Genomic DNA, 27,066 nt, shown 5'->3' with positions numbered 1-27,066 from the left:
TGCTTGGGGCCAGTGGAGGCCAGTGGTTATGGCCCCAGCCCCAGGGTGGCTGGGGGACACTAGTGGCTGTGGTGCCCTACTGTGCTGCCTCCTTTCTCTCCCCAGGGCTCCCATTCTATGGGTGGAGAGAAAGATGACACTGTGGGCAATCCAGGTGAGTGCCCCACCCTGCCCTCCTCCCCACTGGAGTGGTGCTCAGTAAGCACTGAGGACCAACCCAGGCTCAGTGAGCAGGGGACCTAGACTCAGTGAGCACTGAGGACAGACCCAGGCTCAGCAAATGCTGGGGACAAACCCAGGTTCAATAAACAGGTGACTCTGGCTCAGTGAGCACTGAGGACAGACCCAGGCTTAGTAAGTAGGGCATCCAGGCTGAGTGAGCACTGAGGACAGACCCAGGCTCAGTAAGCAGGGAAACCAGGCTCAGTGAATGCTGAGGACAAACCAAGGCTCAGTAAACAGGTGACTCAGGGTCAGTGAGCACGGAGGACAAACCCAGCATTTACTGACCCAGGCTCAGTACATGCTGAGGACAAACCCAGGCTTAGTGAGCACCGAGGACAGTCCCAGGCTCAGTGAATGCTGAGGACAAAGCCAGGTTCAGTAAACAGGTGACTCTGGCTCAGTGAGCATTGAGGACAAACCAAGCAATTACTGACCCAGGCTCAGTAAATGCTGAGGACAAACCCAGGATCAGTAAACAGGGTACCCAGGCTCAGTAAGCATTGAGGACAGACCCAGGCTCAGTAAGCAGGGAAACCAGACATTAGTGAACGCTGAACACAAACCCATGCTCAGTAAGCAGGGGTCCCAGGTTCAGTGAGTGCCGAGGACCAAGCTCTACTGCTCTCCACACAGTTTTCCCAGGGATCCCTGAGGGCTTCATGACCCCCTCTGTCTGCTTCACTGTCTGAATCTCTCCCTCCGCTGACCCATCTGTGTCCTTGCTGTTTTCCTGGGGTGGAGAGTGCACAGGCCAGGTCCCTGGCGGGCTCCTGGGTGGGTGACCTAGTTCATGACTAGGTCCCATGTCTCCATCTGAGACCAGACCAGAGAGGGTCTCCCGTGCCCACCCCTATCATATTCCAGAGGGGTCAGCAGATGCCTGTGCTGAGAGGGGGTTCCACTGAGAAAACCAGGTCCACTGAGCCTCCATCTCCATCCCCCCCCACCGGGGCAGCGGGAATAGCCACTCTCTGGTGTCTTCCTGAGTCTCCTGCCTCACCCACTGCACCTTCCATCCCACCCTGGGCCTAGAGTGGGCGGCCCGGAAGGACCAGGGTTTCAAGACTCCATCTGCCCTTGGCCCTGGTGGGGGTCAGCCAAAGGCCTTGGCAGCTAAGACTGTCCTGACATGGGAGTGAGGGTCAAGGCAGCCCCCCCAGACACACGCCTGGCTTTGTGTGGTACCTGCCCACCGAGGCCTGTGGGATCAGGGCCTGCGCCGCAGCCCCGGCCTGCTCCAGAGCTCCTTCCCTTTCCTGCCTCCCAGGTCATCGTGGCCATAATAAGCTTCCTGGAGACAATGCTTCTCATCTACCTCAGCTACAAAGTGAGTGCCTGTCCGGGGTGGCACCTCACAGGGGGTCCCCACCCTTCCCCACCTCCCCTACCTCCCATACGTCCCCCACCTTCCCCCACCTCCCCCCACTGTCCCCTACTTACCCCCTTCCCCACCTCCCCACCTCCCCTACCTCCCATACGTCCCCCACCTTCCCCCACCTCCCCCCACTGTCCCCTACTTACCCCCTTCCCCACCTCCCCACCTCCCCTACCTCCCATACGTCCCCCACCTTCCCCCACCTTCCCCCACCTCCCCCCACTGTCCCCTACCTCCCCCCTTCCCCACCTCCCCTACCTCCCATACGTCCCCCACCTTCCCCCACCTCCCCCCACCTCCCCACCGTCCCCTACCTCCCCCCACCTCCCCACCGTCCCCTACCTCCCCCCCTTCCCCACCTCCCCCACCTTCCCCCACCTCCCCCCACTGTCCCCTACCTCCCCCCTTCCCCACCTCCCCACCTCCCCTACCTCCCATACGTCCCCCACCTTCCCCCACCTCCTCCAACTGTCCCCTACCTCCCCCCCTTCCCCCCCTCCCCCACCTCTCCCACCTTCCCCCACCTCCCCCACCCTCTCCTATTTCCCCACACTTCCCAGCCTCATCCCCTGACCTTCAGGCTCCAGGGATTGGCTCCTTGCCCTCTCCCCATCCTGCCCCTCCCCTGCCGGGCCCCACCCCCACCCTCCATCGCCCCCCCTGACACCCCCCGTTTGGCCCCCAGGGCAACATCTGGGAGCAAATCTTCCGCGTGTCCTTCGTCCTGGAGATGATCAACACTCTGCCCTTCATCATCACGGTGGGTGAGCCCCGGCCGCCAGGAGTGTGGCCCCTGGAGCCCCAGCCCTGACCTGTCCCCTTCACAGATCTTCTGGCCGCCGCTGCGGAACCTGTTCATCCCTGTCTTTCTGAACTGCTGGCTGGCCAAGCACGCGCTGGAAAACATGATTGTAAGCCGGGGCGGGGGGTGCAGCTGGGACCTGGGGGGGCCCCCCTCAGCCTCACCGGCCCTGGGAGACACTGTGCGACGTAGCCTGCCACGCCCGGCCCTGGCGTGAGCTGTAGAGGACCAGGAGGCCAGGGCAGCAGAAACTCTGTTTCTGCTCCTGGAAAACATCCAAGCCAAGCCCCGAATGTCCTCTTTCCAGGAAGAAACTCAATCCCAGAGCTTTTCCTAACCCTGGAAATTAAATGGCTGGTGGGAGGAGAAGGGACAAAGTGAAGAGTGTAACAAACCCAGGCCACGAGGACCAGGGCCACAAACACCAGACCACACGCGCCACGGGGCCACAGACAGGCCCTGTGCTAAGTGTCTCAGCAAGGTCCCTGTCGTGGGAATGGCAGCAGCCGGTTCCCTAGGCACCCACCCTCTCCAAGCCAGACCCCTTGATTCACAGCCCCCATTCCTGCCCCGGTGGTAAAGCGGCATTACCATGCTGGGTCCAAGCTGTACACACTAACCAGCCCTCTGACCTGAGACTTAAGCTCATCCCCGGGGACGTAGGCAAGATGGGGACCTGTCCTGAGAGAGGACAGCAGAAGGGGGGCCCAGGTGCAGGCTGCTCCGTGGGCCTCAGCGGAGACGCAGGTGTGGCCGGGTGCAGGCTACTCCGTAGGCCTCAGCGGAGACGCAGGTGTGGCCGGGTGCAGGCTGCTCCGTGGGCCTCAGCCGAGACACAGGTGTGGCCAGGTACAGGCTGCCTCGTGGGCCTAAGCGGAGACGCAGGTGTGGCCGGGCTGTCTGCTTTCCATTGGCCTTCTAGTTTCTATTCATTGGCTCCTGGTGGGGTTCACAGTCCCTGCCCGCTGATGGCCACCGCTCCTTCCACAGAACGACTTCCACCGTGCCATCCTGCGGACGCAGTCGGCCATGTTCAACCAGGTCCTCATCCTCTTCTGCACCCTGCTGTGCCTCGTTTTCACGGGGTGAGTGCCGGCCGTCAGTGCAAGCACCCCAGAACGTTGGGGAGGTCCTGAGAGGCAAGCAGGGCCGGGCTAGGGGATGCAGACGCCTGTGTCCAAGCAGTCAGGGGCAGAAAAGCCACGGTGCCTGGGCTGCGGGTGTCGGACCACCCAGCTGGGACTGAGGTCAGGAGGCAGCTCCAAGCCCACGTCCCCAGTACACAAGCAGCCCTGCAGCCCGGCTCCTCCAAGGCCAGAGATACCCAGACCTGGCTTCCTGGTCTATGCCGTGGATGTAGAGAAAGGGACTGGTCCCTGGGCCAGGTGGGGGTCTCTTGGCTGAGGCCCAGCTGAGAGCAGGGTTTGGAGGCAGCCAGGGTAAAGGTGGGGACGCCCAGAGCTGCGAGGGCCTCCAGCCCACCCAAGCATATCCACTGTGCCCACCTGCCTGTGTCCTGCTGATGGCTCCATGTTGCTGCTCTGTCTTGGTTCCCAGCAAGGCCTAGTCGCCACTTCCCGTCCCCAGGCAGGGATGTCAGGCAAGCACTGTGCCCTGGGAGCAGGGAGAGTGCCCCGTGTTTCCCGCCTCCATTCCCTCACTGTCCCTCATGACAGACACAGAGCTCAGTGGGCAGATTGGGGCATCCATGGGGATGGCATCTGGGACCTGGCGGTGACCCCAGCCCTGCCCATTAGACCTCCCAGCCTTGGACCTGGGTGGCTTGTCTGGCTGTGCCTGGCAGAGGCCTGAGTATGGTGGGTAAAGGGGCAAGGCTCTGAGATGGGGGTGGAGAGCCAGACCCACCCCCCCCCCCCGTGTCACTCAAGGCCACACTGATGACACAGCCCTGCATCCCCTGCTCCCAGAGAATTTTCCAGAGGCCTAGGAGAGAGCCACCGGGCAGGCAGGGAGGCTCCGGGGAATTCACCGTGAACAGAGGCCGCCATGCTGTGGCCGAGGGGTCAGCTGCATTGTCAGCCAGCGTCCGGCAGGAGGTGGCTCTGGCAGAGCCTGGGGACAGATGGGCAGGGCTGAGGGCCTGACACCACCTAGCTGTTAGGAGGGCGGGGCTCACCCGGTGACCAGGTGATGAACAGCTCAGTCTCCTGGGCAGTGAGGGTCCCGTGGGCAGGCAGAATCTCTGGGGCCACGGCCCCCCAGCTCCTCGTCCCCAGGCCGCCCCTAACTGCCCGGGGTTGCAGGACCTGTGGCATCCAGCACCTGGAGCGGGCAGGCGAGAACCTGTCCCTCCTGACCTCCTTCTACTTCTGCATCGTCACCTTCTCCACCGTGGGCTACGGCGATGTCACGCCCAAGATCTGGCCGTCGCAGCTGCTGGTGGTCATCATGATCTGCGTGGCCCTCGTGGTGCTCCCACTGCAGGTGGGTCCTCCGGGCACCAGCACTGGGTGGCACCAGCAAAGGGACAGGCGGGCGCCGGCGGAGGGAGGGGGCTGCTGGGGCTATGGCACAGTGCAGGGGCCACTCCCAGGCGGGGACAGCGAGGCCAGCCGGGCGGTGCCTGCTCCGTTGCACGCCCCCACTGAGGGTCTGTGGCGGGTCTGGTGGTGCTCGGCGTGGTGGGTGATGACGGAGTCCCGTGAGCCGGCCTTTTCCCTCTAGGGAGATGGTGGGTCTCTGGTGCCAGGGTGACCTGCCCCTCCCAGGCCCCAGGCAGAGTGCAGAGAGGGCTCAGGGTGGACAGCCGGCCCATTTCCCATCCACAGGCAGGTGCAGCAGCAGCTGCCAGGCCCACAAGGAGCACACCCCCTGGGCCACCCCAGCAGCTTCCCTGTCACCACTGCTGAGGCCCATGCCCACTGAGCAGAGGAGGGGCCAGACCTTAGCGGGAACGGTGGAGGCCTGGAGAGGGCAGCTGCCCAGGGTGTGAGTGCTTGGGCCTGGACTGCCTCTGACACCTCCTCTAGGCACCCCAGCCCACCCTGGAAGGCCCCTGCTATCGGGGAGATGGGAGAGGGAGGGGCCTCCTGTGGGTGGTAGAACATTTTCTAGGAGCCTGGGTGGGAGGAGGAGCCCGAGGAGGTGGCCAGGGCCTTCTAGGAGTCAGACCCTCAGCTGGCTGCAGATGCCGGGGAGACAGGGCAGTGATTCCAGGAAGCCTCTGCGGAACCCGGACTCAGCCCCAGCTCCCTCCCCCTAAACAGCAGCGGGCATGGCACAGGTGTGGGCCCAGGCCAGGCCTGGCTCTTCCCCTCACTATATCCGAGTCAAAGCTGTGGCACCAGCTGTACGGCCCTCAGCGTGGGCCATGTTCTCCACATCTGCTGGCTTCCTTTCCCCTAACTTCAGATGGGGGCGTGCGCGTCCTTCTACCTGGTTGTCGGCCACTCCACCACCGAGTGCCGCGAGTCCCGTTCCTGTGAGCTGCCCGCTCCTCTTTGGTCTGCCCCCAGTTTCCGCTGATGAGCGAGTCTCTCTGTGTTCTAGAAGAAGCCAGCTGTGTGTGGCTTTCCCATTACTTCCCGCTCCATCGCCGCTTCTGTCACTTTGCCTACAGAATCTTCCATTCACAGATGGTCTTGACTTTATTTTTTTAATTAGAGATGGGGTCTCACTCTCATTTTGTTGCCCAGGCTGGCCTCGAACTCCTGAGCTCAAGCGATCCTCCCGCCTCAGCCCCAGAAATAGCTGGGATTACAGGCAGCCTGGCTTTGATTCGCCAATCTTTCCCCTATGGTTTCTGTTTTCCTGTCTTGACTAAAAAGATCATTCCTTCCCTCGATCATAATCCTGGCTTCCTATTTTCTTCTAAAAGTGTAAAGCTCGCCTCTCACCTGGAGGGTTTCACCCACCCGGAACCACCGTGTGGGGTGGGGATGGAGCTGGGTTCTCCCCTCTGAGGCCTGCTCCCCCACACCCTGCACTCTGTTCCTTTCTCTGCACATTTCATAACCAGGCAAGGGCGGGAGCGAGGGTGGGAGCGAGGCCAGGAGCACGGTGTGGGGGGCACTCTGTGCGGTGACACTGCCTCCCTCCTCGGCCCACTTGCCCCATCCATAAATCTCACCTCAAATTCTTTGCCTTCCCTCCTCGGCCCTCCTGCCCCAATCCATAAATCTCACCTCAAATTCTTTACCTTAATTACTTCTGCAAAGACCCTTTTGCAAATGGGGTCCCATCCTGAGGTGCAGGGGGACCTGCTTTCAGGGCCACCCTTCACCCTGCTAGGGGCCCCCAGCCTCTGTCCCTGGTCCTCCCCGGCCGCTGCACCTGCTGAGGCTGCTGCACCCGGATGCTCTACAGAGGCCTTGGCCAATCCAGTCTCTGAATTCCCCAGAAGCCCTTCCAGAGACATGTCCGAGAGGCCCCTGGGCCAGCTGAGGTCAGAGGATGGGTCAGCAGGGCCAATGCGTCCCCCTTTGCCCCAGCCACATGCAGCTCCACCTTCATGCTCCATCTGGCTCCTCTCCCCACCCCAAACACCCCAGAGTGAAGAGGAGCCCCAGCCTCAGCCAACCCCAGGGTCGTTTTCAAATAAAGCAGGAGCGAAGTGCTGTCTCTTGTGCTTCTCATGAGACCATGGCACCCACGGGTAGGGGCCAAATCGGGATGTGTGGCAGGCCTGTTCCGTGTCCCTCTGCTGCGTCCACAGCCTCCGGGCTGGGGCCACCTTCCCATTCTGCTCCTGAAGCATCAGGGGAGCCCCCACCTCCCCTTATCTCCATTAAGAAGAGAAGGCCAGGCCGGGCGCGGTGGCTCAAGCCTGTAATCCCAGCACTTTGGGAGGCCGAGGCGGGCGGATCACAAGGTCAGGAGATCGAGACCATCCTGGCTAACACAATGAAACCCCGTCTCCACTAAAAATACAAAAAAATTAGCTGGGCGTGGTGGCGGCGCCTGTAGTCCCAGCTACTCGGGAGGCTGAGGCAGGAGAATGGCGGGAACCCGGGAGGCGGAGCTTGCAGTGAGCCGAGATCGCGCCACTGCACTCCAGCCTGGGCGACAGAGCGAGACTCCGCCTCAAAAAAAAAAAAAAAAAAAAAAAAAGAGAAGGCCAGGTGCAGGGCTAACGCCTGTAACCCCAATACTTTGAAAGGCCAAGGCGGGAGGATTGCTTGAGCCCAGGAATTTGAGACCAGCCTGGGCAACATAAGGAGACTCCCATCTCCACCAAAAAATATGAAAATTAGCTAGGTGTGGTAGCGTGCACCTGTAGTCCCAGCTACTTGGGAGGCTGAGGCAGGAGAATCGCCTGAGCCCTGAGGTCGAGGCTGCAGTGAGCTGTGATCTTGCCATCACACACTAGCCTGTGCAACAGAGAGCGGGACCCTGTTTCAAAAAAAAAAAGAAAAAGAAAAGGGCTAGGCACAATGGCTCCTGCCTGTAATCCCAGCACTTTGGAAGGCCGAGGTGGGTAGATCGCTTGAGATCAGGAGTTCAAGACCAGCCTGGGAAACATGGCAAAACCCCGTCTCTACCAAAAAATAGGAAAAATTAGCCAGGTGTGATGGCACACACCTGTAGTCCCAGCTCCTCGGGAGGCTGAGGTGGGAGGATCACTTAAGCCCAGGAGGCAGAGGTTACAGTGGGCCAAGATCACACCACTGCACTCCAGCCTGGGTGACAGAGCGAGATGCCATCTCAATGCCATCTCAGAGAAAAAAGAACACAGGACAAGGTGACTCCAGGTGCACAGAGCCCTGCAGGCATCACACCTGCACTGCTCTTCAGGGAAATTCATGGAACAAATGTGCCGTCGTCACACGAACTGATTGCATCGATGGGTGTGGCCGTGGTGACAAGTGACCGACACCCCAGCAGCCTGCATGCAGAGGCGTCCCTGTAGCTCGGGCTCCATGTCCGCAGTGGGGTCCTTCAGATCAGCTGCCGCCTGCCTGCCTTGTCTCCTTTCTCCCGTGTGGGGCAGGCAGAGCAGACCCTGAGTGGGACAAGCCCTGAGCAAGGCAGGGAGGAAGGCGGGGGCAGGGCCTGGGGGCTGGCCCACCCTCCGTCCCATCAGCCCTGCCAGGCCTGGTGCTCAAACCTGACCCAGGGTGGGCCTGTGGTGTCCCTGGCGGGGCTGGAGGTGATTGAGACAGTGATGCCACTGGCCCCACTGTCTGAGCCGCTCCCTGCCTCCTCCAAATGACTCTGGAAAGACGGAGCCTCTCCCTGGCGATGGTAAGGGTGGGCTGCGGTGCCCTTGCTCTTGGTCTCCACTGAGCTGAATTTACCAGTAAAAGCCCTTGAAGTAGGGCGATGGCCCCAAGGCACTCGCTTACGAGTGTACCTTCTGGAACATAGCAACCTTGGCTGGGATCTCCTGGAAGCATCCCTCCAGGCTGTTTGATCAGCAAGGCAGACAGGTGACCTAAACAGCAGACATGTATCCTCTGCCAGCCCTGGAGGCCAGAATCAGAAGTTGAGGGGTTGGCAGGACTGGCCCTGTCAGGCCACTTTGCGGGAGATTGTCCCACGCCTCTCTCTGGTGCCGCAATCCCTGGGCTCTGTGGCTGGAGAAACCTCAGCCTCTGCCCCGTCTACACTTGGCCTCTTCTCTGTACCTCTCACTGGATTTAGGTCCCACTCTAACCCAGGGTGACCTTATCTTAAATCATTACGTCTGCCGAGACCTATTTCCAAATCAGATCACATGGCAAGATTCTGGGCAGACAGGATTTTTAGGGTCACTATGGAGCTGCCGTCATTACCTCCTTCATCCTCACGGCAGCCCTGGAGGCAGGTGCCATGCCGCCATCTTGCAGGTGAGGAAGCTGAGGCTCAGAGGTGCCGCGAGCCCTGGGGTGTCTGACAGCAGAGCCCCCGCCAGCACTATCCACAGGGAAGCCTCTGTTTCAGTTGCCCTGGAGTGTTGAGCACCTCCCAGCTGTGGAACCTGTTTTGTGTGGCAAGGCAGTGAAGCCTCGTCACCAGAACAAAGCAGGCGCTGGATAAGTGCAACGAGATGGTCTCATTTAGACCAGATGATAGCACATCCCCTGTGCAGGTCCACAGTCCATGGGAGCTCCTGCCATTGTTCATTTGTGTTCAATGAAGCCGGGCACCATGACTCAGCCTGTAATCCCAGCACTTCAGGATGCCAAGGCAGGAGGATCGCTTGAGCCCAGGAGTTCAAGACCAGCCTGGACAATGTAGTGAGACCCTATCTCTAGAAAAAAATAAAAATAAAACTAGCTGGGCATGGTGGCGACACACCTGTAATCCCAGCTACTCAGGAGGCTGAGGTAGGAGGATGGCTTGAGTCCAGGAGGTCGAGGCTGCAGTGAGCTGTGATCATACCACTGCACTCCAGCCTCGGTGACAGAGCGAGACTCGGTCTCAAAAAAAAAAAAAGAAAAGCCAAAGACTTTCGCCTACAGGCAAGTAGGGCCGGTGCTGAGAGGCCCTGGTGAACTCTGTTTTGGATCTCTCCCCTTTGAGTCTCAACACTTGAGACCTTGCATCTGGGGAGCATGAGCCGGGGCAGGTGGCGTCCTCAGACCCGCAGCCTCGAACCCCCCGCCCCCTGGACATAGGCTCCTGACTGTGAGGCCCGTGAGTGCCTGGAGGGCCGGGGTCTGAGGCCTGATATGGCCGCCCTTACCATCAAGAGAGTGATTCCCCAATTCCAGGGGCTAAGCCTCCCCACCCTCAGTTTACTCCACAGTCTCCAGCCACCCCTTCTCCCTTGGTCCCTACACATCCTGCCAGTTGGGCCTACATCCTGCTCCGTGTCATCTGGGGCTATCAGCATCTACAGCTTCCATGTGGGAAAGGCCCCCCTAATGTAGGCATCACCCCCTGGCCGGCCCTGCCCCAGGCCCCCAGCAGACAGTGGTGTGTCGGGCCCCAGGTGCTTCGCCGGGAGCCCTCATTCCCCGGGCCTGGTCGTTGGTGCTCACCTGGTTCTCACCTGCAGTTCGAGGAGCTCGTCTACCTCTGGATGGAGCGGCAGAAGTCGGGGGGCAACTACAGCCGCCACCGCGCGCAGACGGAGAAGCACGTGGTCCTGTGCGTCAGCTCCCTCAAGATCGACCTCCTCATGGACTTCCTGAACGAGTTCTACGCCCACCCCCGGCTCCAGGTGAGGCCCCTGACCACGGCCCAGCAGACGCCTCCCTCCTGGCCCCCAGAGATGCCATCCTCTCCCCAGGACTGCTTGGCAAGTCCCTCAGTCCTCAGCCTCAGTTTACCCCTTCAGTGAGGATGGCAGTCCATGCTCAGGTGGGGGGCCCTGCGGCGGCCTCTTTTCCCTCCCGCCAGATGCAAGATCACAGTGAGCCCCAGGGCTCAGAGGTGGTGGCACAAACACAGTCCTGAAGGCAGGGCCGCCCGGGTTGGGCAGGGGCTGGCTCAGAGGGTCTGACCCTCTGCCTGGCCGGCAGGACTATTACGTGGTCATCCTGTGCCCCACGGAGATGGATGTCCAGGTACGCAGAGTCCTGCAGATCCCTCTGTGGTCCCAGCGGGTCATCTACCTCCAGGGCTCTGCGCTCAAAGACCAGGACCTCATGCGAGCCAAGTGAGTGCTGGTGGGCAGAGGGGGCGGCATGGGGGCACCTTCCTGAGACAGGTCGGCTGCTCAGGGCTAGGGCATTGGCCACCACTCTCATGGCCAAGGGTCCTGAGTCGGCCTGCCCAGCGAGCTGATCAGAGCAGGGGGTCCCGAGGGTGGGTGCCAGGAGCTCTTGGCCCAATATGAGTTGGTCCAGCTGGAGGTGGACCGTCTGGGGTGAACCATCCAGAGTGGACCGTCTCGGGTGGACCATTCAGGGTGGAATGTCCAAAGTGGAGCATCTCAACATCTTCCTGAGACAGCTCAGCTGCTCAGGGCTGAGGCATTGACCATTGCTCTCATGGCCAATGAGAGCCATTAGAGCATTGTAGACTATCCTCAGGGTGGACCATTTGAAGTGAACCATCCAGGATGGACATCTGGGATGGACCATCTAGGATGGACCCTCCAGTGTAGACCATCTGGGGTGGATCGTCTGGGCTGGATCATTCAGGGTGGACGTTCTGGGCTGGACCATTTAGGTTGGACCATCCAAGGTGGATCGTCCAGGGTGGATCATCTGGGATGGACCATCCAGGGTGGGTCGTCTGGTGTGGACCATTCAGAGTGGACCATTTAGGGTGGAACATCTGGGGTTGACCCTCTGGGGTAGATCATCGGGGTGGACCCTCTGGGGTGGATTGTCTGGGGAAGACCATCTGGGGTAAATTGTCTGGGGTAGATCATCCAGGGTGGACTGTCTGGGGTGGACCCTCTGGGGTGGATTGTCTGGGGTAGACCGTCTGGGGCCTGTTGCAGCTTTTCCAGCTTAGGTCCCAAGCCCAGATGAGCAGGACCCTGCAGCCAGGCCCTTGTCCCTGTACTACCCACTCTGGAGCATCCCGGGCAAGCCCACCCCAGCTGAGTGTCTGTCTCCCTTTTGCAGGGTGAGGGGCAGCTTTTGCGAGCTCCACCTTTCCCTGCTCCAAGTCTAGGGAAATCTTTGTCAAGGTCTAGGGAGGCTCAAAATAGACCAGGGGTGGGAGAGTCGGCTGCTGTGAGTCAAGGCAGGAGAATAGGGGTTGTAGGTAGAGCTTCCTTTTAAAGACAAATTGACAGAGTGACAGGGTAACAAGAGTGTATTGTTACCTGGAACTTTCCACAATGTGTCGGTGCACTTTCTGGGACACTCCCGGAAACCCCTCTTGATGACGTTTTCATTCCAGGAGCCTGAATGTGTCCTTAGTGGCATAGTGTGGGTGGTACGCCCAGGGTCTCTCCCCATCGCTCCCCCTCCCCCACCACGTCCAGAGCCCCAAGCTGGGGCCCATGGTCTATGGAACGCCACCTCTTTTGTGGTCCCGTCCCCAGCACGTACAGACCATGCACCTGCTTGGGCCTGGGGAGTGGGGAGTGGGGAGAGGGCAGGGGCGTAGGCCATGCCCAGCCAGGCAGGGATGAGCCCAGGGCTATGAGTACAGGGCCTGGGGCCTCTGCGGAGCAGGCAGTGGTGTCAGTGATGTGGTGGGGTTCCCTGCCCTGGGGCAGAGGCAAGTTTCTCAGACAGCATCTCATCAGTTTCTACAGTTTCCGCAGCTGGGCTTTCGGGAGACCCAGGAGGTGCTGGAAGTGACCACCCAGGGTCCCAGACCGTAGACTAGCCAGGCCAGGGAGCGGACAGGGTCTCTGCCCCCAAGTTCCCCCCTCCCTCCTGCACCCCAGCCCAGCCCTGGGTGAATGTCTAATGGCAGCATGCCAGATGGGTATCCGAGAAGCCAGTGCCCAGGTCAGGTTAGCTCCCCTGGTGCCCAGGTCACTGGCACACACTGAGGTGGGGTCTCCACTGGGCCTGCTCCTGCCAACCCCGGACCCCTAGCCCCTGCCACCTGGGAGTATGGACAAATCCAGGCAGCAGAGCCCCTCGCACGACCTCCTGATGCCCCTCCTACCTGGTCAACCTCAGGGACAAGCCGGGAGGTTGCTTCAGAGAACAGGGCCTGGGGGAGGAAGGGCAGGCACTGCCCTAGGAAGCACCGTGGCCAGAAGAAGCTGTCAGCTGGTGTCTCCAGGACACACCGTCTGCGGCGTCTGACTCCCTTGCCCCCACCCGTTGTCAGCCTGCACACGCTCGGGGGACAGGCATGGCTCCTGTGCCTTCTTCTTGAGTGTTGGAGCTTGAAGTCTCCCTAGGGTGTCCAGGAGTCCTGACCCAGCTCAGAGCCTACCAGGGAGGGTCCAGGGAGTCTGGAGAGGCCCAGGATGTCTGTGGCGGGGGGCACAGGGATGCCTGCTGGTGGAGGACAAACAAGGATGCCTGTCAGGGGCGCTGTGATGTGGGTTGATGGGGGGGGCAGTACAGGGATGCCCACTGAGGGTACACTGCGATGTCTGACCAGCAGAGAGCAGGGGTCTCCTCCTACCTTCCATCCTCCCCGCCTTCCATCCTCCCCGTCTTCCATCCAACGGTCCTCCCAACCTCTTCCCAGGGGAGGTCCTCCTCACCTCACCTTCGCACCCCCCAGCTGCACTGCCCACCTCCCCTGTTCCACCCGCACTCAGGCCCTGGTGCATTGCAGGATGGACAATGGGGAGGCCTGCTTCATTCTCAGCAGCAGGAACGAGGTGGACCGCACGGCCGCGGTGAGTGAGGCGGAGGCCCTGCCCAGGCGGGAAGGACACCGTGGGGCTGGGGAGCGGGGGTCCGCAAGGGAGGAGACCTGCCCCAGGCTGCTGGTGCCGCCCAGCAACCCACAGAGGCCAGCCCGTCTGCACTGACCAACCACTCACCCCGCCAGGACCACCAGACCATCCTGCGTGCCTGGGCCGTGAAGGACTTCGCCCCCAACTGCCCCCTCTACGTCCAGATCCTCAAACCTGAAAACAAGTTTCACGTCAAGTTTGCCGGTGCGTCTGGGGCAGGGCGGGTGCGCACGCGGGTGACGGTGCATCTGGGACAGTTGTGCGTGTGTGCGCGCGGGTGACAGTGCATCTAGGGTAGGTGTGCGTGTGCGTATGGGTGCCAGTGCATCTGGGGTAGGGCGCAAGTGCGCACGCGGGTGACAGCGGGCCTGGGGCAGGGCGCGTGTGCGCGCGTGGGTGAGCTGTGCGGGGCAGCGGGAGGGGCCGGCCCTGGAGCTCCACACACAAGCACACCAGGAGGTGCTGGAGGGGACGGCAGACCCCCATCCTCACCGCATCCGAGAAGGGACCTAGGGGTTCCGACCTCTTCAGATGAACAGTCTTACGCTGGGGCCCTGGGGTCAGTGAAGGCAGGGTCAGAGGTCAGGTGGGGGCAGGAGCACCATCTGATGAGCACCTCTATGGGCAGGGACCATGCTGGGTGCCCAGGGGACAGGGGTCAGGCCCCATGCCAGGTGCACGGGGGACGGGTCAGGGCCTACATGGAGTGCCCAGAGCACAGGGGCCAGGGACTGCCCAGCCCTGGAGCTCCTCACTGAGCTGGGAGAGAAGCATAGGAACGATGGAAGGTCCATGGAGGCTCAGACCAAGGAGGGGGTTGGGGTCCAGAGACTCTGGGGGTAGTGCTGCTGGAGCTGGACAGCAGGGGGTCCAGGGGGGCACCAGGCGAGGGTGCGTCTGCACAGCACCTTCAGGAAGCGAGCAGGTACTGTGGGGAAGGAGAGAGCCGGCAGGGCAGCAGGTGGACCGGCCTACCCCGCTGCCCGCAGACCACGTGGTGTGTGAGGAGGAGTGCAAGTATGCCATGCTGGCGCTGAACTGCATCTGCCCGGCCACCTCCACCCTCATCACCCTGCTGGTGCACACGTCCCGCGGCCAGTGAGTGCCCCGTGCCCCGCGGGACCGACCTCCGTGGCCCGGCCGGCGCAGGGAGACAAGGCAGGGCCTGCGTGGGGGCGGGGACGGGCTTCCCGGAGGAGGGGCGTGTGGTGGGCAAAAGTCCTGCACAGGGAGGGGGTCCATGCCAGGGGAAGCGGAGGGGCCACCTGCAGACCCGGCCGGGCAGAAGGGGCAGCCACGGCTGAGGGTGACACTCCCCTGGCCCCGCTCCGGCCCACAGGGAGGGACAGGAGTCCCCGGAGCAGTGGCAGCGCATGTACGGACGCTGCTCGGGCAATGAGGTGTACCACATCCGCATGGGTGACAGCAAGTTCTTCCGCGAGTACGAGGGCAAGAGCTTCACCTACGCGGCCTTCCACGCCCACAAGAAGTAAGGCCGGGTCGCGGCCATAGGGCTGGCACTCCGGGGCTGCTCCGTGCCCTCCGCACCCACCTGGTCAGGCACAGGAGTGGCCCTGGGGCGGGGCTGCACGGGGCTCGGGGGCAGGACATCAGGGCATCCTGCCTGGCGAGGGCAGCCACAGGACTGGGCTCCGGGTCCACATAAAAACCTGCCACGCGGCTCCTCCCTGAGGCTCATGGGCTGACCCCAGCTCTCTGGTCCCCAACACCTCTGGGACGGGAGGGCTCAGCCAAGGTCCCTGACCCCAGATGGTCCCCAGGAGGAAGACGTGGAGCTCCAGTGGGGACTCTGGTGATTCGCAGGAAGGGCAGGCAGGGGGCGGGATGGGGCGGGCGAGCGGCGGGGTCTGAAGTGCTGGTGCCCCCCCCCAGATACGGCGTGTGCCTCATCGGGCTGAAGCGAGAGGACAACAAGAGCATCCTGCTGAATCCGGGGCCCCGGCACATCCTGGCCGCCTCGGACACCTGCTTCTACATCAACATCACCAAGGAGGAGAACTCGGCCTTCATCTTCAAGCAGGAGGAGAAGCGGAAGAAGAGAGCCTTCTCGGGGCAGGGGCTGCACGAGGGTCCGGCCCGCCTGCCTGTGCATAGCATCATCGCCTCCATGGGTGAGCCGGGGCAGGCGCGCAGGACTCCCTGGGGCTGCTCCTCTGGTGAGAGACCGGGCGGGACAGGGCAGGTGACCAGTTGGGACAGGTGCGGGAGACCCGGCGGGGCGGGGCAGGGCAGGGCAGGAGACCAGGTAGGGCGGGAGACCAAGTGGGACAGGGCGGGAGACCAGCCAGGCAGGGCAGGAGACCCGGCCAGTGTGGCCTCCAGACCCAGCTCCTCTTGGCCTGTGCCTCCAACCTTGAATAAGTGGCATCTCTCTGGGCCTATTTTTGAATCTGTCAAACAGGGGTGTCCCCAACTTCCTGTGGCCACCTTTGTGGGCATTACTCACTGTGTTCAAGTGGAGCGGCCCACAGGCCTGGTTGGCAGCTCAACTGGAGGCTCCTGGTGGTCCCACCAGCTCAGAGGGTCTGCTTCACATGTGTCCCTCAAACAGTCGGGGACCCTGACGTCCAATGGGGCTGGGAGTTGGTGGGATGAGGTCGCAGCAGCCGAGGGCTTTGGCCTCTCATCGCGCCCTCAGGGATCTTCCCGGGGTGTCACGTGCCAGACGGGGTCAGGCTACCTCTGAGCAGGTGCAGGCCTGTGGCCCCGAGGGCAGCACCTACAGTGCTGTTGCCACCCCCCCAGCCAGGCCTTCCTGGGGGTCAGTTAGGGAGCAGGGCCAGGCCAGGAAGCCACTCAAGCCACAGACCCACGGCCGGGCCAGGGCATTGTTGCTTCCGTACAGTGGCCCAGGCAGAGGCTGACCCTATGGGGCACCCCTGCACACCCACCCTGGGGGTTGTTACACGGTGGCTGCTGGGGCACCAGGTGGTTCAATGCAGTGGGGTACAGTCTCCAAGACCCAGAGGGCCCTGGGGTTTGGAGACGTGCTGATGCAGAGCCTGCCGCCTGCCAGACCCCACAGGTTGCCGGCCCTCATCTACGGCAGCTCACTCGGGGGGCCGGGCCTGGCCACAGGGCACTGGGGAGGCAGGCTGCTGCTGCCTAGCCACACCTCCACCTTTACCTGCACGGTGGGCACTCTGCCCCCAGGTGGCTTCCAGGAAACCAGGGTGACTCGGGCAACCCTCACTGCACCCACAGAGGCCCTGGGCCATACCTGGAGGTCCACAACCCCCACCTGGCAGCCTGGGGGTGGTGCAGGAGTGACAGTCTGCTCCCACAGGCACTGAGTGACCCGGCTGCTCCCCACCTGGCCCTGTCCGCCAGGCAGCCTGACCAGCTGCCCGGGCCCCCAAGGCTGGGACCCCGACCCTAGGATCAGCCAACCCCCTCCTCAGGCAGCTGGTACTGAGGCCACAGCAGCTGGCCTGGGTGGTACCGATGGGGCACTGAGGTCCCCTGGGTCTTCGCTCAACATCATCACCCGAGGCTGCTGTCCCTGTTGTATGGAGGGGGAAACTGAGGGATAGATTGACGCTCACCAGCTGGAGCACAGGAGCCAGGCCGTGACAGGTTCTCCAGAGATGACTGTTTGCCTGAGCTCTGGGAACTCGCCGCCCCTGGAGGGTGGGAGTCGGGCTGCAGCCAAGCACAGGGCTCTCTTCCAGGGACGGTGGCCATGGACCTGCAGGGCACAGAGCACCGGCCCACGCAAAGCGGTGGGGGGGGCGGGGGCAACAAGCTGGCACTGCCCACGGAGAACGGCTCGGGCAGCCGGCGGCCCAGCATCGCGCCCGTCCTGGAGCTGGCTGACAGCTCGGCCCTGCTGCCCTGCGACCTGCTGAGCGACCAGTCAGAGGACGAGGTGACGCCGTCGGATGACGAGGGGCTCTCCGTGGTAGAGTGAGTACTGCCTTGGAGATGGCTCCCAGTGCGGGGAGGAGCCGCCGTGAGTGCGGGGGAGGGGAGCATCAGAGCCGCCTCGGTGGTCCCCCGTGCTCTGAACTGCAGCTTCTGCAAGGACAGCTCCGTGGAAGTCCTTGTTTGACAAATGGAACCTTCAGGGGACGTGACACAGACATCAGAGCCACAGCACTCTTGTCCCCAGGGAGCACTTAGAGTGTCACTGAGATGGGGGTGTGCTGGGCTGCACCCTTCCCAGTTGGGGCTGGGGGTGCAGAGCTAACTGGGGTGAGGCAGCGCTCACTGGGGCAGGGGCTGTGTGTCAGGCACCGGGTAGCACCATCCTCAGAGAGGGGCCCGTTCCCACCCACCTCACCAGCCCCACAGTGGTCCAGTCACTCTCTGAATCAGGATGGAGCCGGGCGGTGACCCCAGACCATCCTCATCCACCCAGTGCCCTAAGTCTCCCCCTGAGCACCACAGAGCACAGAGAGGCACAGCCCGCCTGACCAAGGGTGGGCATCCTCTGAGCAGGGTCCCTGTGCAACCCCTGGGCAAGGCAGCACCACAGCCTGGAAACCACAGCCCATCCTGAGCTGTTGTCCTGGCCTAGGTTTGGAGCCAAGTCCTCCGGCTTCGAATTAAAAGACAGGAGGCCCCACTCTGTTCTCAGCAGCTTCTGCCTCTTGGCCTCAGCCAGGACAGACAGGTGCCCCAATGCCAGGGCCCAAGGGCCGTCCTCAGCGGGGCTGCCTCACTCTGCCGTGGCCTTCGCCTCTGGGGTTGGGCCAACGCACCGTAATGACAGCCCGTCATTTCCCAGCTGCTGGGAAACAGCCCTGAACCATTGCGTGTGTGTGTTGGGTGCTGCTGAGGACGGGTGGTGGCTGACTGGGGACAACAGCCGGGCTGGAAAAGTGTGTGGATAAGAGCCTAAGGCCAGAGTGCCTGCCCCACCAGCCTGGGGTGCTGGGGACGTCAGGGAGGCGTGGCAGGCGGGCAGAGCCCTGTGGGTTTGGCCTGTGGCTGCAAAGCCTCGTCTAAGCTGTGGTGGGGGGAGAAAGACCACGCAGGGCATGGGGGTGGATGTGTGAGGGGGGTGTTCTGTGTGTGTCCATGTATGTGTGGTGTATGTTGTGTGTGGTGTGTCAATGTGTGTTGTGTCACATGTGTGTTTGTGGTGTGTGGGTGTGTGTGGTATCTGTGTCCGTGTGTGGTGTGTGTTGTGTCTGTGTGGTGTATGTCTGGTGTGTTGTGTGTGGTGTGTGTGTTTTGTGTGGTGTGTGGAGTGTGTCCACGTGTGGTGTGTTTTGTGTCTGTTGTGTGTGTGGTATGAGTTGCGTATTTGTGTGTGTGGTGTGTATGTGTGGTGTGTGTCTGTGTGTGGTGTGGTGTGTGTGGTATGTGTGGTGTCTGTGGTGTGTGTGGTGTGTCTGTGTTGTCTGTGTGTTGTGTGTCCGTGTGTGGTGCATGTTGTGTCTGTGTGTGGTGCATGTTGTCTGTGTGTGATGTGTATGTTGTGTGTCGGTTGTGTGTGGTGTGTGTGTGTGTCCGTGTGTGGTGCATGTTGTGTGTGTGTGGTGTGTGTTGTGTATGTTGTGTGTGTGTGGTGTGTGTGTGGTGTATGTTGTGTGTTGTGTCTGTGTCTGTGGTGCATGTGTCTGTGTGTGGTGTGTGTGTGTCCGTGTGTGTCTGTGTGTTGTGTCTGTGTGTGTCTATGTGTGGTGCATGTTGTCTGTGTGTGGTGTGTGTGGTGTGTATGTTGTGTGTCCATGTGTGTGTGTTGTGTGTGTGGTGCATGTTGTGTGTGTGGTGTGTATGTTGTGTGTCCGTGCACATGGTGCGCGTGTGCATACGTCAGCATGTGTTCATTTCTGTGTGCATGTGTTGTTTGTACGTCCTGGTGTGTCCATTTCCGTGTGCCTGTATGTGGCCATGTGTTGTGCGTGCATGTGTCTGGATGTGTCCATCTCCATGTGCACATGTGTGAACGTCTCCACTGTGAGTGTGTGTTGGATGGAGGCTCACCCCAGACCCTCAGGGAAGCGTGGGCCCAGGGTACAGCCTGCCTGGTCCCACCCCAGAGTAGCTGAGGGCTGACCATGCAGGTTCCTGAGCTGACTAGGTGAGGGGCGAGCCCCACCGCCACCCCTTCCCACACCTGGGTGAGGGCAGCAGCAGTGAGGGCCCTGCCCACGCCGCAGTCCCCTCCAGTCCCCCAAGGCCCCGGTAGGGCCAAGTCCATGCCTCCCCAGCCCTGGCCTTGCAGCCGCTGCTGACCCGTTAGGCAGGCACGAATCTTTAAGGTTTGGCACCTGTGTCGGTGCCCTGGGCACTGCCCTGACTGCCCTGCAGGACACACAGGGTCCTGGGTGCCAAGGCTGGGCAGGCCCCGCGACATGGTGATCACAGGCTCAGCTGGAGGAACATTGGCTGATGCACAGGTGGTTGAGGGAAGAACAGGCCACCTTGGACCAGCTGTGCGTGACCCCGAGCAACGTGGCTGTGGGGGGCGTGGGTGCCCTCGAGTCCCCCAGCCCGGGGGAGGGGCCAGAGCAGACCCAGCCACCCGTATGCAGCTGTGCTGAGGGTTCCTGTCTCCTGCCCCAGGTACGTGAAGGGCTACCCTCCCAACTCGCCCTACATCGGCAGCTCCCCAACCCTGTGCCACCTCCTGCCTGTGAAGGCCCCCTTCTGCTGCCTGCGGCTGGACAAGGTAAGGCTCTGCGCCCCCTGACGCCAGCACCGGGCCAGCACACCTGCCCTGGTTTCTCTTTGGTCACTTTACATTTCAATATCATTGCAAACTTCTAGCAAAGCTGCAAGAATACTACAAGGGAGAGCCGCAGACTCTTCACCCAGATTCAGCAGACGTTCCCTTCCCGTCCCGTGTGGGCTCTCCCTCTCCCAGTTTCTATGTTAGAGGCCCATGTTTTCTGAACCATTTTGAGAACAGGTTGGAGCCACCACACCCCTTTCCCCTAATACATCCACATGCCTTCCCAAAGATGAAGAACCATCTTGTAACCACAGCTCGTGAGGACAGGGACCCTGGCCCGGCATGAGTGTCTGATCCACTGTCCGGGTTCAGATTGCGCCGAGGGCCCCGACAGCCTTCAGTATCCTGCGTGACAGTGTTTTCCCCGCTGGGAGCCTGTCCTGGCTGTGTCTTAGCACTCCTTTCTCATTACTCTCCGTTAATCTGGAATGTTCCCTGGGGTCTCTTGACCTTAATATTTTTGCAGAGCGGGGACCAGTGACTTGTTGGCAGGTGGGTCTGCCGATGTTTCTTGGTGGTGGGACTCTGCCTGCATGTGGGGCCAGCCCTCCCTGGAAACTCGGGGGTCAATTGTCAGGTCACTGGCGATGTTAACTTGGATCTGGTGGCAAACTGGGGTCAGCAGGTTTCCCCACTGTGAAAATCACTGTTTTCCTTCTGGAGTTAGAGCTTCTCTGTGGGGGACATGTTGAGATCAGGAAAGCAAACCACTGGACCAAGCGGCTTCAGCATCCATCAGTGGGTTCTTTTTTGTTTATTTGTTGTTTGGTGTTTTTTTTTGAGACAAGGTCTCACTCTGTCATCCAGGCCTGGAGTGCAGTGGTGGGATCATAGCTCACTACAGCCTCCACCTCCCAGGCTCAAGGGGTCCTCCCACCTCAGCCTCCTGAGTGGCTGGGACCACAGGCATGCCCCACCACACCTGGCTAATTTTATTTTTATTTTTGTAGTGATGGGGTCTCCCTATGTTGCCCAGGCTAGTCTCGAACTCCTGGACTCAAGTGATCCTCCCACCTCGGCCTCCCAAAGTGCTGGGGTTGCAGGCATGAGCCACTGCGCCGGCCATCAGTGGATGGTTTCCAGCTCCGGAATCTCTCCAGCTGTATGTTAGGGCTCAGCCACAAAGGGGACCTGCTCTTCCCCATGTGTGTGACCTTCACGGACCACAGGCTCCCAGCGTATTCTGTGGGTTGTAATCTGTGGCTGGTCATTGCAGCAGCAGCATCCTTGACAGATCGTTATTGATTCTGATGCTCAGACCCCCTGGGTTCGCTGGGTGGGGTGGGGTCCTTCAAGTGGCTTCTGGCACGACCCCCTCACCCTTTGAGCTCATCTGTGCTTTCCAACCGGAGAGGTTCCAGCCACATCTTGGCCTTCCCCTGCTCCAGTCTGGAATGAACCACTTCTCCAAGGAAGCCCGATTCCTTTTAGTGGAAAATGATGATTGGAAACCAAGATCTGGGCATGTGGTGTGCTCACGGCTGCTGGTGTCCCTGCTCTGAGCCTCGTGGTGGACAAAACAAGAAAAAGTGTGTGCACACACACGACACGTACCTGTGCTCATGCCTAGATCTCCAGCCACGTGCCAAAACCACATGTTCACATGGACACCGCCCTTTCCACCGCTGACATGGCTCTGCTCTGTGCCGCCTGTGGGCACAGCTGTAGCATCTGGTGGTGCCTGTAGCTCCCACCAGGTGCATGTAGGCCATGAAAGGGCCATGGGCCGAGAGGCTGACGGCTGGGTGTTCAGGGGGGTTGTTTGGTGAGGGGTCTGGGAGGGTGCCAGTGGCCAGCAGGAGCCAGCCCTGATTCCAGCATCTGCCCCCAGGGCTGCAAACACAACAGCTATGAAGACGCCAAGGCCTACGGGTTCAAGAACAAGCTGATCATCGTCTCGGCAGAGACGGCCGGCAACGGGCTGTACAACTTCATCGTGCCGCTGCGGGCCTACTACAGATCCCGCAAGGAGTTAAACCCCATTGTGCTGCTGCTGGACAACAAGTGAGGCTCCTGGGGCTCTGCCCACCCCGCCCACCCGGGCCCTCAGACCTGCAGCCAGCAGCCTCCCCAACTGGGCCCACCCTTCACCTTTGCAGAGGGCACGGGAACATGGGGCCTCTGGCCTGGTCCTCTCAGCTTTCCCAAAAAGGGGGGCTCTCCTCCCTGCTCCCAACTCCTCCTGCTCCCAGCTCTTCCCCACTCCCAGCTCCTCCCCACTCCCAGCTCCTCCGCCTCTCAGCTCTTCCTCACTCCCAGCTCCTCTGGCTCTCAGCTCCTCTCCACTCCCAGCTCCTCTGGCTCTCAGCTCTTCCTCACTCCCAGCTCCTCCAGCTCCCAGCTCCTCCGGCTCCCAGCTCCTCCGGCTCCCAGCTCCTCCCCACTCCCAGCTCCCAGCTCTTCCTCACTCCCAGCTCTTCTGGCTCTCAGCTCCTCTAGCTCTCAGCTCCTCCCCACTCCCAGCTCCTCCAGCTCCCAGCTCCTCCTCACTCCCAGCTCCTCTGGCTCCCAGCTCCTCCCTGCTCCCAGCTCCCCCAGTTCCCCCAGTTCCCAGCTCCACCCCACTCCCAGTTCCTCCTTGCTTCCTGCTCCCCCAGTTCCCAGCTCCTCCCCACTCCCAGCTCTTCCCCATTTCCAGCTCCTCTAGCTCCCAGCTCCTCCCTGCTCCCAGCTCCTCCTTGCACCAGCTCCTCTCCACTCCCAGTTCCTCTGTCTCCCAGCTCCTCCCTGCTCTCAACTCCTGTGGCTCCCAGCTCCTCCCACTCTGGTCATCTCTCTCCCTTTCCCCCTCCTCCCTTGTCACTCCTTCTGTCCTATTTGCCTCCTGCTCCACTCACTCTGAGCCCCAGGATCTTCCAGGCACCATTTTGCCTAGGGGACCCCTTTTTGTACCTTTTTGCCGAGGGGACCCCAGGACCCTGACAGCTGAGCCCAGGGTCATCTTGGCTGTGTGACCTCAGCAAGTCCCACCCTCCCGGGCCTTGGTTTCCCCTTGAATAAAATAAAGAATGGCCTACTGGCCTTAAAGCACCCCCCAGATCCCATACACTGCAGTTCTGGGGAACCCCTGCCTGACCCAGCTCTGCACATGGAGGGTAGGGCCCCCCTGGGCCTGGGGAGGGCGGGCCTTGGAGCCGGGTGGGACCCTCCAGGACCGCTGTCCCCACAGGCCGGACCACCACTTCCTGGAAGCTATCTGCTGCTTCCCCATGGTCTACTACATGGAGGGCTCCGTGGACAAGTAAGGCGTGGCTGGCCGTGGCTCGAGGGGGCTCCACACCCACCCTTCCCCTCCTCTCCTCTCCTCTTCCAAAGTCTGGGGCGGCCCCGACTGCAGGTGGGGTGGGGGGCTGAGGTCCTCCTGCCTTCTGACCAAATCACGGGGGCCCGTGGGTGGGGAGTGGGCCGCATCCTCAGCTACGGGCTCCCGGTCCCGCCCCCGCCACCAGCCTGGACAGCCTGCTGCAGTGCGGAATCATCTATGCGGACAACCTCGTGGTGGTGGACAAGGAGAGCACCATGAGCGCTGAGGAGGACTACATGGCGGATGCCAAGACCATCGTCAACGTGCAGACCATGTTCCGGTGAGCCCAGCGTCCGGGGCTCGGCTCCAAACCACCCCACAGCCACGACCACGGGCCCCCGCCCTGAGACCCCCACAGCCACGACCACGGGCCCCCACCCCGAGACCCCCACAGCCATGACCACGGGCCCCCGCCCTGAGACCCCCACAGCCACGACCACGGGCCCCGCCCTGAGACAGCCACAACCACGGGCTCCCACCCTGAGACCCCCACAGCCATGACCACAAGCCCCCACCCTGACACCCCCACCCTGAGACCCCCACAGCCAAGACCATGGGCCCGGCCCTGAGACCCCCACCCACAGCCACACGATCATGGGCCCCCACCCTGAGACCTCCCACAGCCACCGTGGCCCCGCCCTGACACCCCCACAGCCACCGTGGCCCCGCCCTGAGACCTCCCACAGCCACCGTGGCCCCGCCCTGAGACCCCCACAGCCACCGTGGCCCCGCCCTGAGACCCCCACAGCCACCGTGGCCCCGCCCTGAGACCCCCACAGCCACAACCACAGGCCGCCACCCTGAGACCCCCAGAGCCATGACCATGGGACCCCACCCTGAGACCCCCACAGCCAAGACCATGGGCCCTGCCCTGAGACCCCGCCCATAGCCACATGATCATGGGCCCCCACCCTGAGACCTCCCACAGCCACCATGGCCCCGCCCTGAGACCCCCACAGCCACCGTGGCCCCACCCTGAGCCGCCTCCGCCTCCCCCAGGCTCTTCCCCAGCCTCAGCATCACCACGGAGCTCACCCACCCTTCCAACATGCGCTTCATGCAGTTCCGCGCCAAGGACAGCTACTCTCTGGCTCTTTCCAAACTAGAAAAGGTGAGCAGCCCTGCCCCGTGCCAGCTGCCACGCCAGGAGCCCAGAAAGAGTGGGAGGAAGGGGCTCGGGGAAAGGGGGCCAGTGCCATGGGAGGCGGGGCTCCTGCCCCCTCCTGCTGGGGAGCTTAGGAGAAGGGGTGGGGGCCCAGCGTGGACAGGGGGCTCTTCATGGTGGAGCTAGGAAGTGGAGGCAGGGCGTTTCTCTGACCTCGTGTGGGGCACTGGGAATGTGGCCCGTAGCAGCCCTCTATCTCCCTGAGCAGGGACCGGGCCCGGCCGTGTGTAGAGGCCAAGGCCATCTGTTGTGGGATGGTCAGTTGGTCAGAACCCCCGTAGGGAGCCCTCAGATTGGTGGTTCCACATAGTTGGGCCGGTAGCTCTTAGTACAAGTAACACACACAGCTGCGCCCTTCCAGACTCCTCCGCTGCCCCGGCCGCTACGCCTGACCTTGAAACAGGTTCACTGTAACCAGTGCCTCCTTGTATTGACAAGGGACCGAGGGCCTGAGAGGGAAGGAGCCTGCCCCGGATCGCACAGTGTAGCAAGTGGCTGGGCCGGAACTGGCTTTCCGCCCCGGGAGCTCCATGATGAGCACCACCCAGGCTCAGGTGTGGAACGCAGGGGCGCAGGCACTGTTGCTGTTGTCTAGATGTTTGGCTGACCCCAGCCCCACCCATTCCCCGCCTGCTGAGGCTGGGGCAGCACCACCTTGTCCACACGGGGGCCGGCGCCCGGGCAGCCCTAGGCTGAGACCAGGGAGCAGGCACCTTGATCAGGAGCAGCAATGCTGTCTGTTCCACACAAACCCCGAGCTCACACGTCGGGGCTGATGTCCTCATCCGCGAGCTGCTGGGGCCTGCGTCGCTGGAGGAGTGTGACACCGTGGAGGAACTACTGAGCCAGGCCAGGCCTGACCACCGACACCAGGCAGAGGACACACACGGGCACTGCCTGCAACATGGACACGGCTTTGTTCCACCTGAACCTGATGGAGAGTGAAAGTGTTCCGGCCAGCCACGGACCAAGAGCCCATAGGGATCCTGGAGTCGGTTCTGCCCCAGAGAGACACGAGGAGGCCGGGCTGGTCAGCCACCAGGTCAATAGGGGCACCTGCCTCAGAGATGCCAGCCTGAGGCATAGGGGGACGCTCGGGCAGCTGGTCTCACCACAGGAGAGGGCTCTGTCTGCACTGCCCGCCACCCAAGGCCACCCTAGAGCCCGCCCTGCCCGGTGTCGGGAGCTCCTGGCCCCAGTCCCCGGCTCAGCCGGCAGAGGGGTGTGCTCTGCAGCTCGAACCATGCAAGGGGAAGAAGTTTGCAGGATTCTGTGTTCAGGGGCCCAGCCGCTCCCCAGGGCTGGGAGGACTCCCTGGATCTGGAAGACTGAGTCTGACCCAGTGTGGACCGGGAGGCTGCCGTGCAGTCGGGGTCCAGGTAGTCATCCTGGCGCGGTTCCTCTGGCTTCAGCCTGGCACCTCTCTGTCCCACAAGATGGCTTGAAGGTTGGGTTAGCAAGCACGTGGCCAACATGCTCCTACCTGCCTTCCCACCAGGCAGCCATCGCCAATCACCCCCCCCTCCGCCCGCTGTGGAGCCCCAGCTCCTTCCCCAGCTTCGCCGCCGCCACCGGGGCCCTGTGCTGCCAGGGCGGGTGCGGCCAGCTCTCCATCTCAGGGCAGTGAACAGTCCTGGGCTCCAGCTCCAGTCATGTGGTTCTGCGGCAGTTGTGTGACAGGGACCAAGGAGAAGTCAGGGAGAATTCCTCCAAGGAGAAGTCAGGACGTCAGCAAAGCCCCTGGAAGCAGCCGTGAGTTCCTCTGGGCTGACATGGTGCTGGGGTCCACGTGGGACAGACATCCTGGGCCCTGGGCAGGGCCAGGCATATACAGAGACATGGGGCCAAGGGAAGAGAGGGCGCCGTGGACCACCTGACCCACCACCCTCTGGGGAGGCTGGGATCTGCCTCCCTGGCATGCAAGGATCCTGTAGAAGGAACCAGGGCCCGCGCCTTCTCCAGCCTGGGTGGCCTTGGCCCCAGCTTCCCCGTGGGTCTCTCTGACAGGCCAGCATACGGTGACCTGCTTCCAAGAGGGACACCTGTGGCAGCTTCAGACCCTTATTTAAAAGACATTAGGCCGGGCGCGGTGGCTCAAGCCTGTAATCCCAGCACTTTGGGAGGCCGAGACGGGCGGATCACGAGGTCAGGAGATCGAGACCATCCTGGCTAACCTGGTGAAACCCCGTCTCTACTAAAAAATACAAAAAACTAGCCGGGCGAGGTGGCGGCGCCTGTAGTCCCAGCTACTCGGGAGGCTGAGGCAGGAGA

The 27,066-nt window shown here is 62.0% G+C and overlaps 1 protein-coding gene across 20 annotated transcripts in view; it reads left to right on the top strand.

The window, feature by feature from the left end:
* Positions 1–27,066, top strand: part of KCNT1 (potassium sodium-activated channel subfamily T member 1) — a 93,189-nt gene that overhangs the window by 52,827 nt on the left and 13,296 nt on the right. For 9 of the 20 annotated variants that reach the window (XR_012424110.1, XR_012424109.1, XM_065529867.1 and 6 more), the window contains 19 exons: positions 106–154; positions 1,493–1,552; positions 2,286–2,360; positions 2,428–2,511; positions 3,393–3,487; positions 4,667–4,847; positions 10,345–10,509; positions 10,811–10,947; positions 13,497–13,560; positions 13,716–13,824; positions 14,610–14,718; positions 14,960–15,109; positions 15,514–15,752; positions 17,313–17,547; positions 20,158–20,263; positions 22,158–22,330; positions 23,496–23,567; positions 23,776–23,910; positions 24,630–24,741. Coding sequence is in view for 16 of the 20 variants with exons in the window: in XM_065529867.1 (XP_065385939.1) it covers positions 106–154; positions 1,493–1,552; positions 2,286–2,360; positions 2,428–2,511; positions 3,393–3,487; positions 4,667–4,847; positions 10,345–10,509; positions 10,811–10,947; positions 13,497–13,560; positions 13,716–13,824; positions 14,610–14,718; positions 14,960–15,109; positions 15,514–15,752; positions 17,313–17,547; positions 20,158–20,263; positions 22,158–22,330; positions 23,496–23,567; positions 23,776–23,910; positions 24,630–24,741 (2,350 nt within the window). In the remaining 4 variants the exon portion in view is untranslated. Of the gene's footprint in view, positions 1–105; positions 155–1,492; positions 1,553–2,285; positions 2,361–2,427; positions 2,512–3,392; positions 3,488–4,666; positions 4,848–10,344; positions 10,510–10,810; positions 10,948–13,406; positions 13,561–13,715; positions 13,825–14,609; positions 14,779–14,959; positions 15,110–15,513; positions 15,753–17,312; positions 17,548–20,157; positions 20,264–22,157; positions 22,331–23,495; positions 23,568–23,775; positions 23,911–24,629; positions 24,742–25,156; positions 26,548–27,066 lie in introns of those variants that run through there. The other 11 variants (XR_012424108.1, XR_012424107.1, XM_065529860.1 and 8 more) reach the window with 3 other exon arrangements.

Source organism: Macaca fascicularis, chromosome 15 (assembly GCF_037993035.2).
Source record: "Macaca fascicularis isolate 582-1 chromosome 15, T2T-MFA8v1.1".
Classification (NCBI taxonomy): domain Eukaryota; kingdom Metazoa; phylum Chordata; class Mammalia; order Primates; family Cercopithecidae; genus Macaca; species Macaca fascicularis.
The sequence above is the reverse complement of the archived record's forward strand: the minus strand, read 5'-3'. Positions and strand labels throughout refer to the sequence as shown.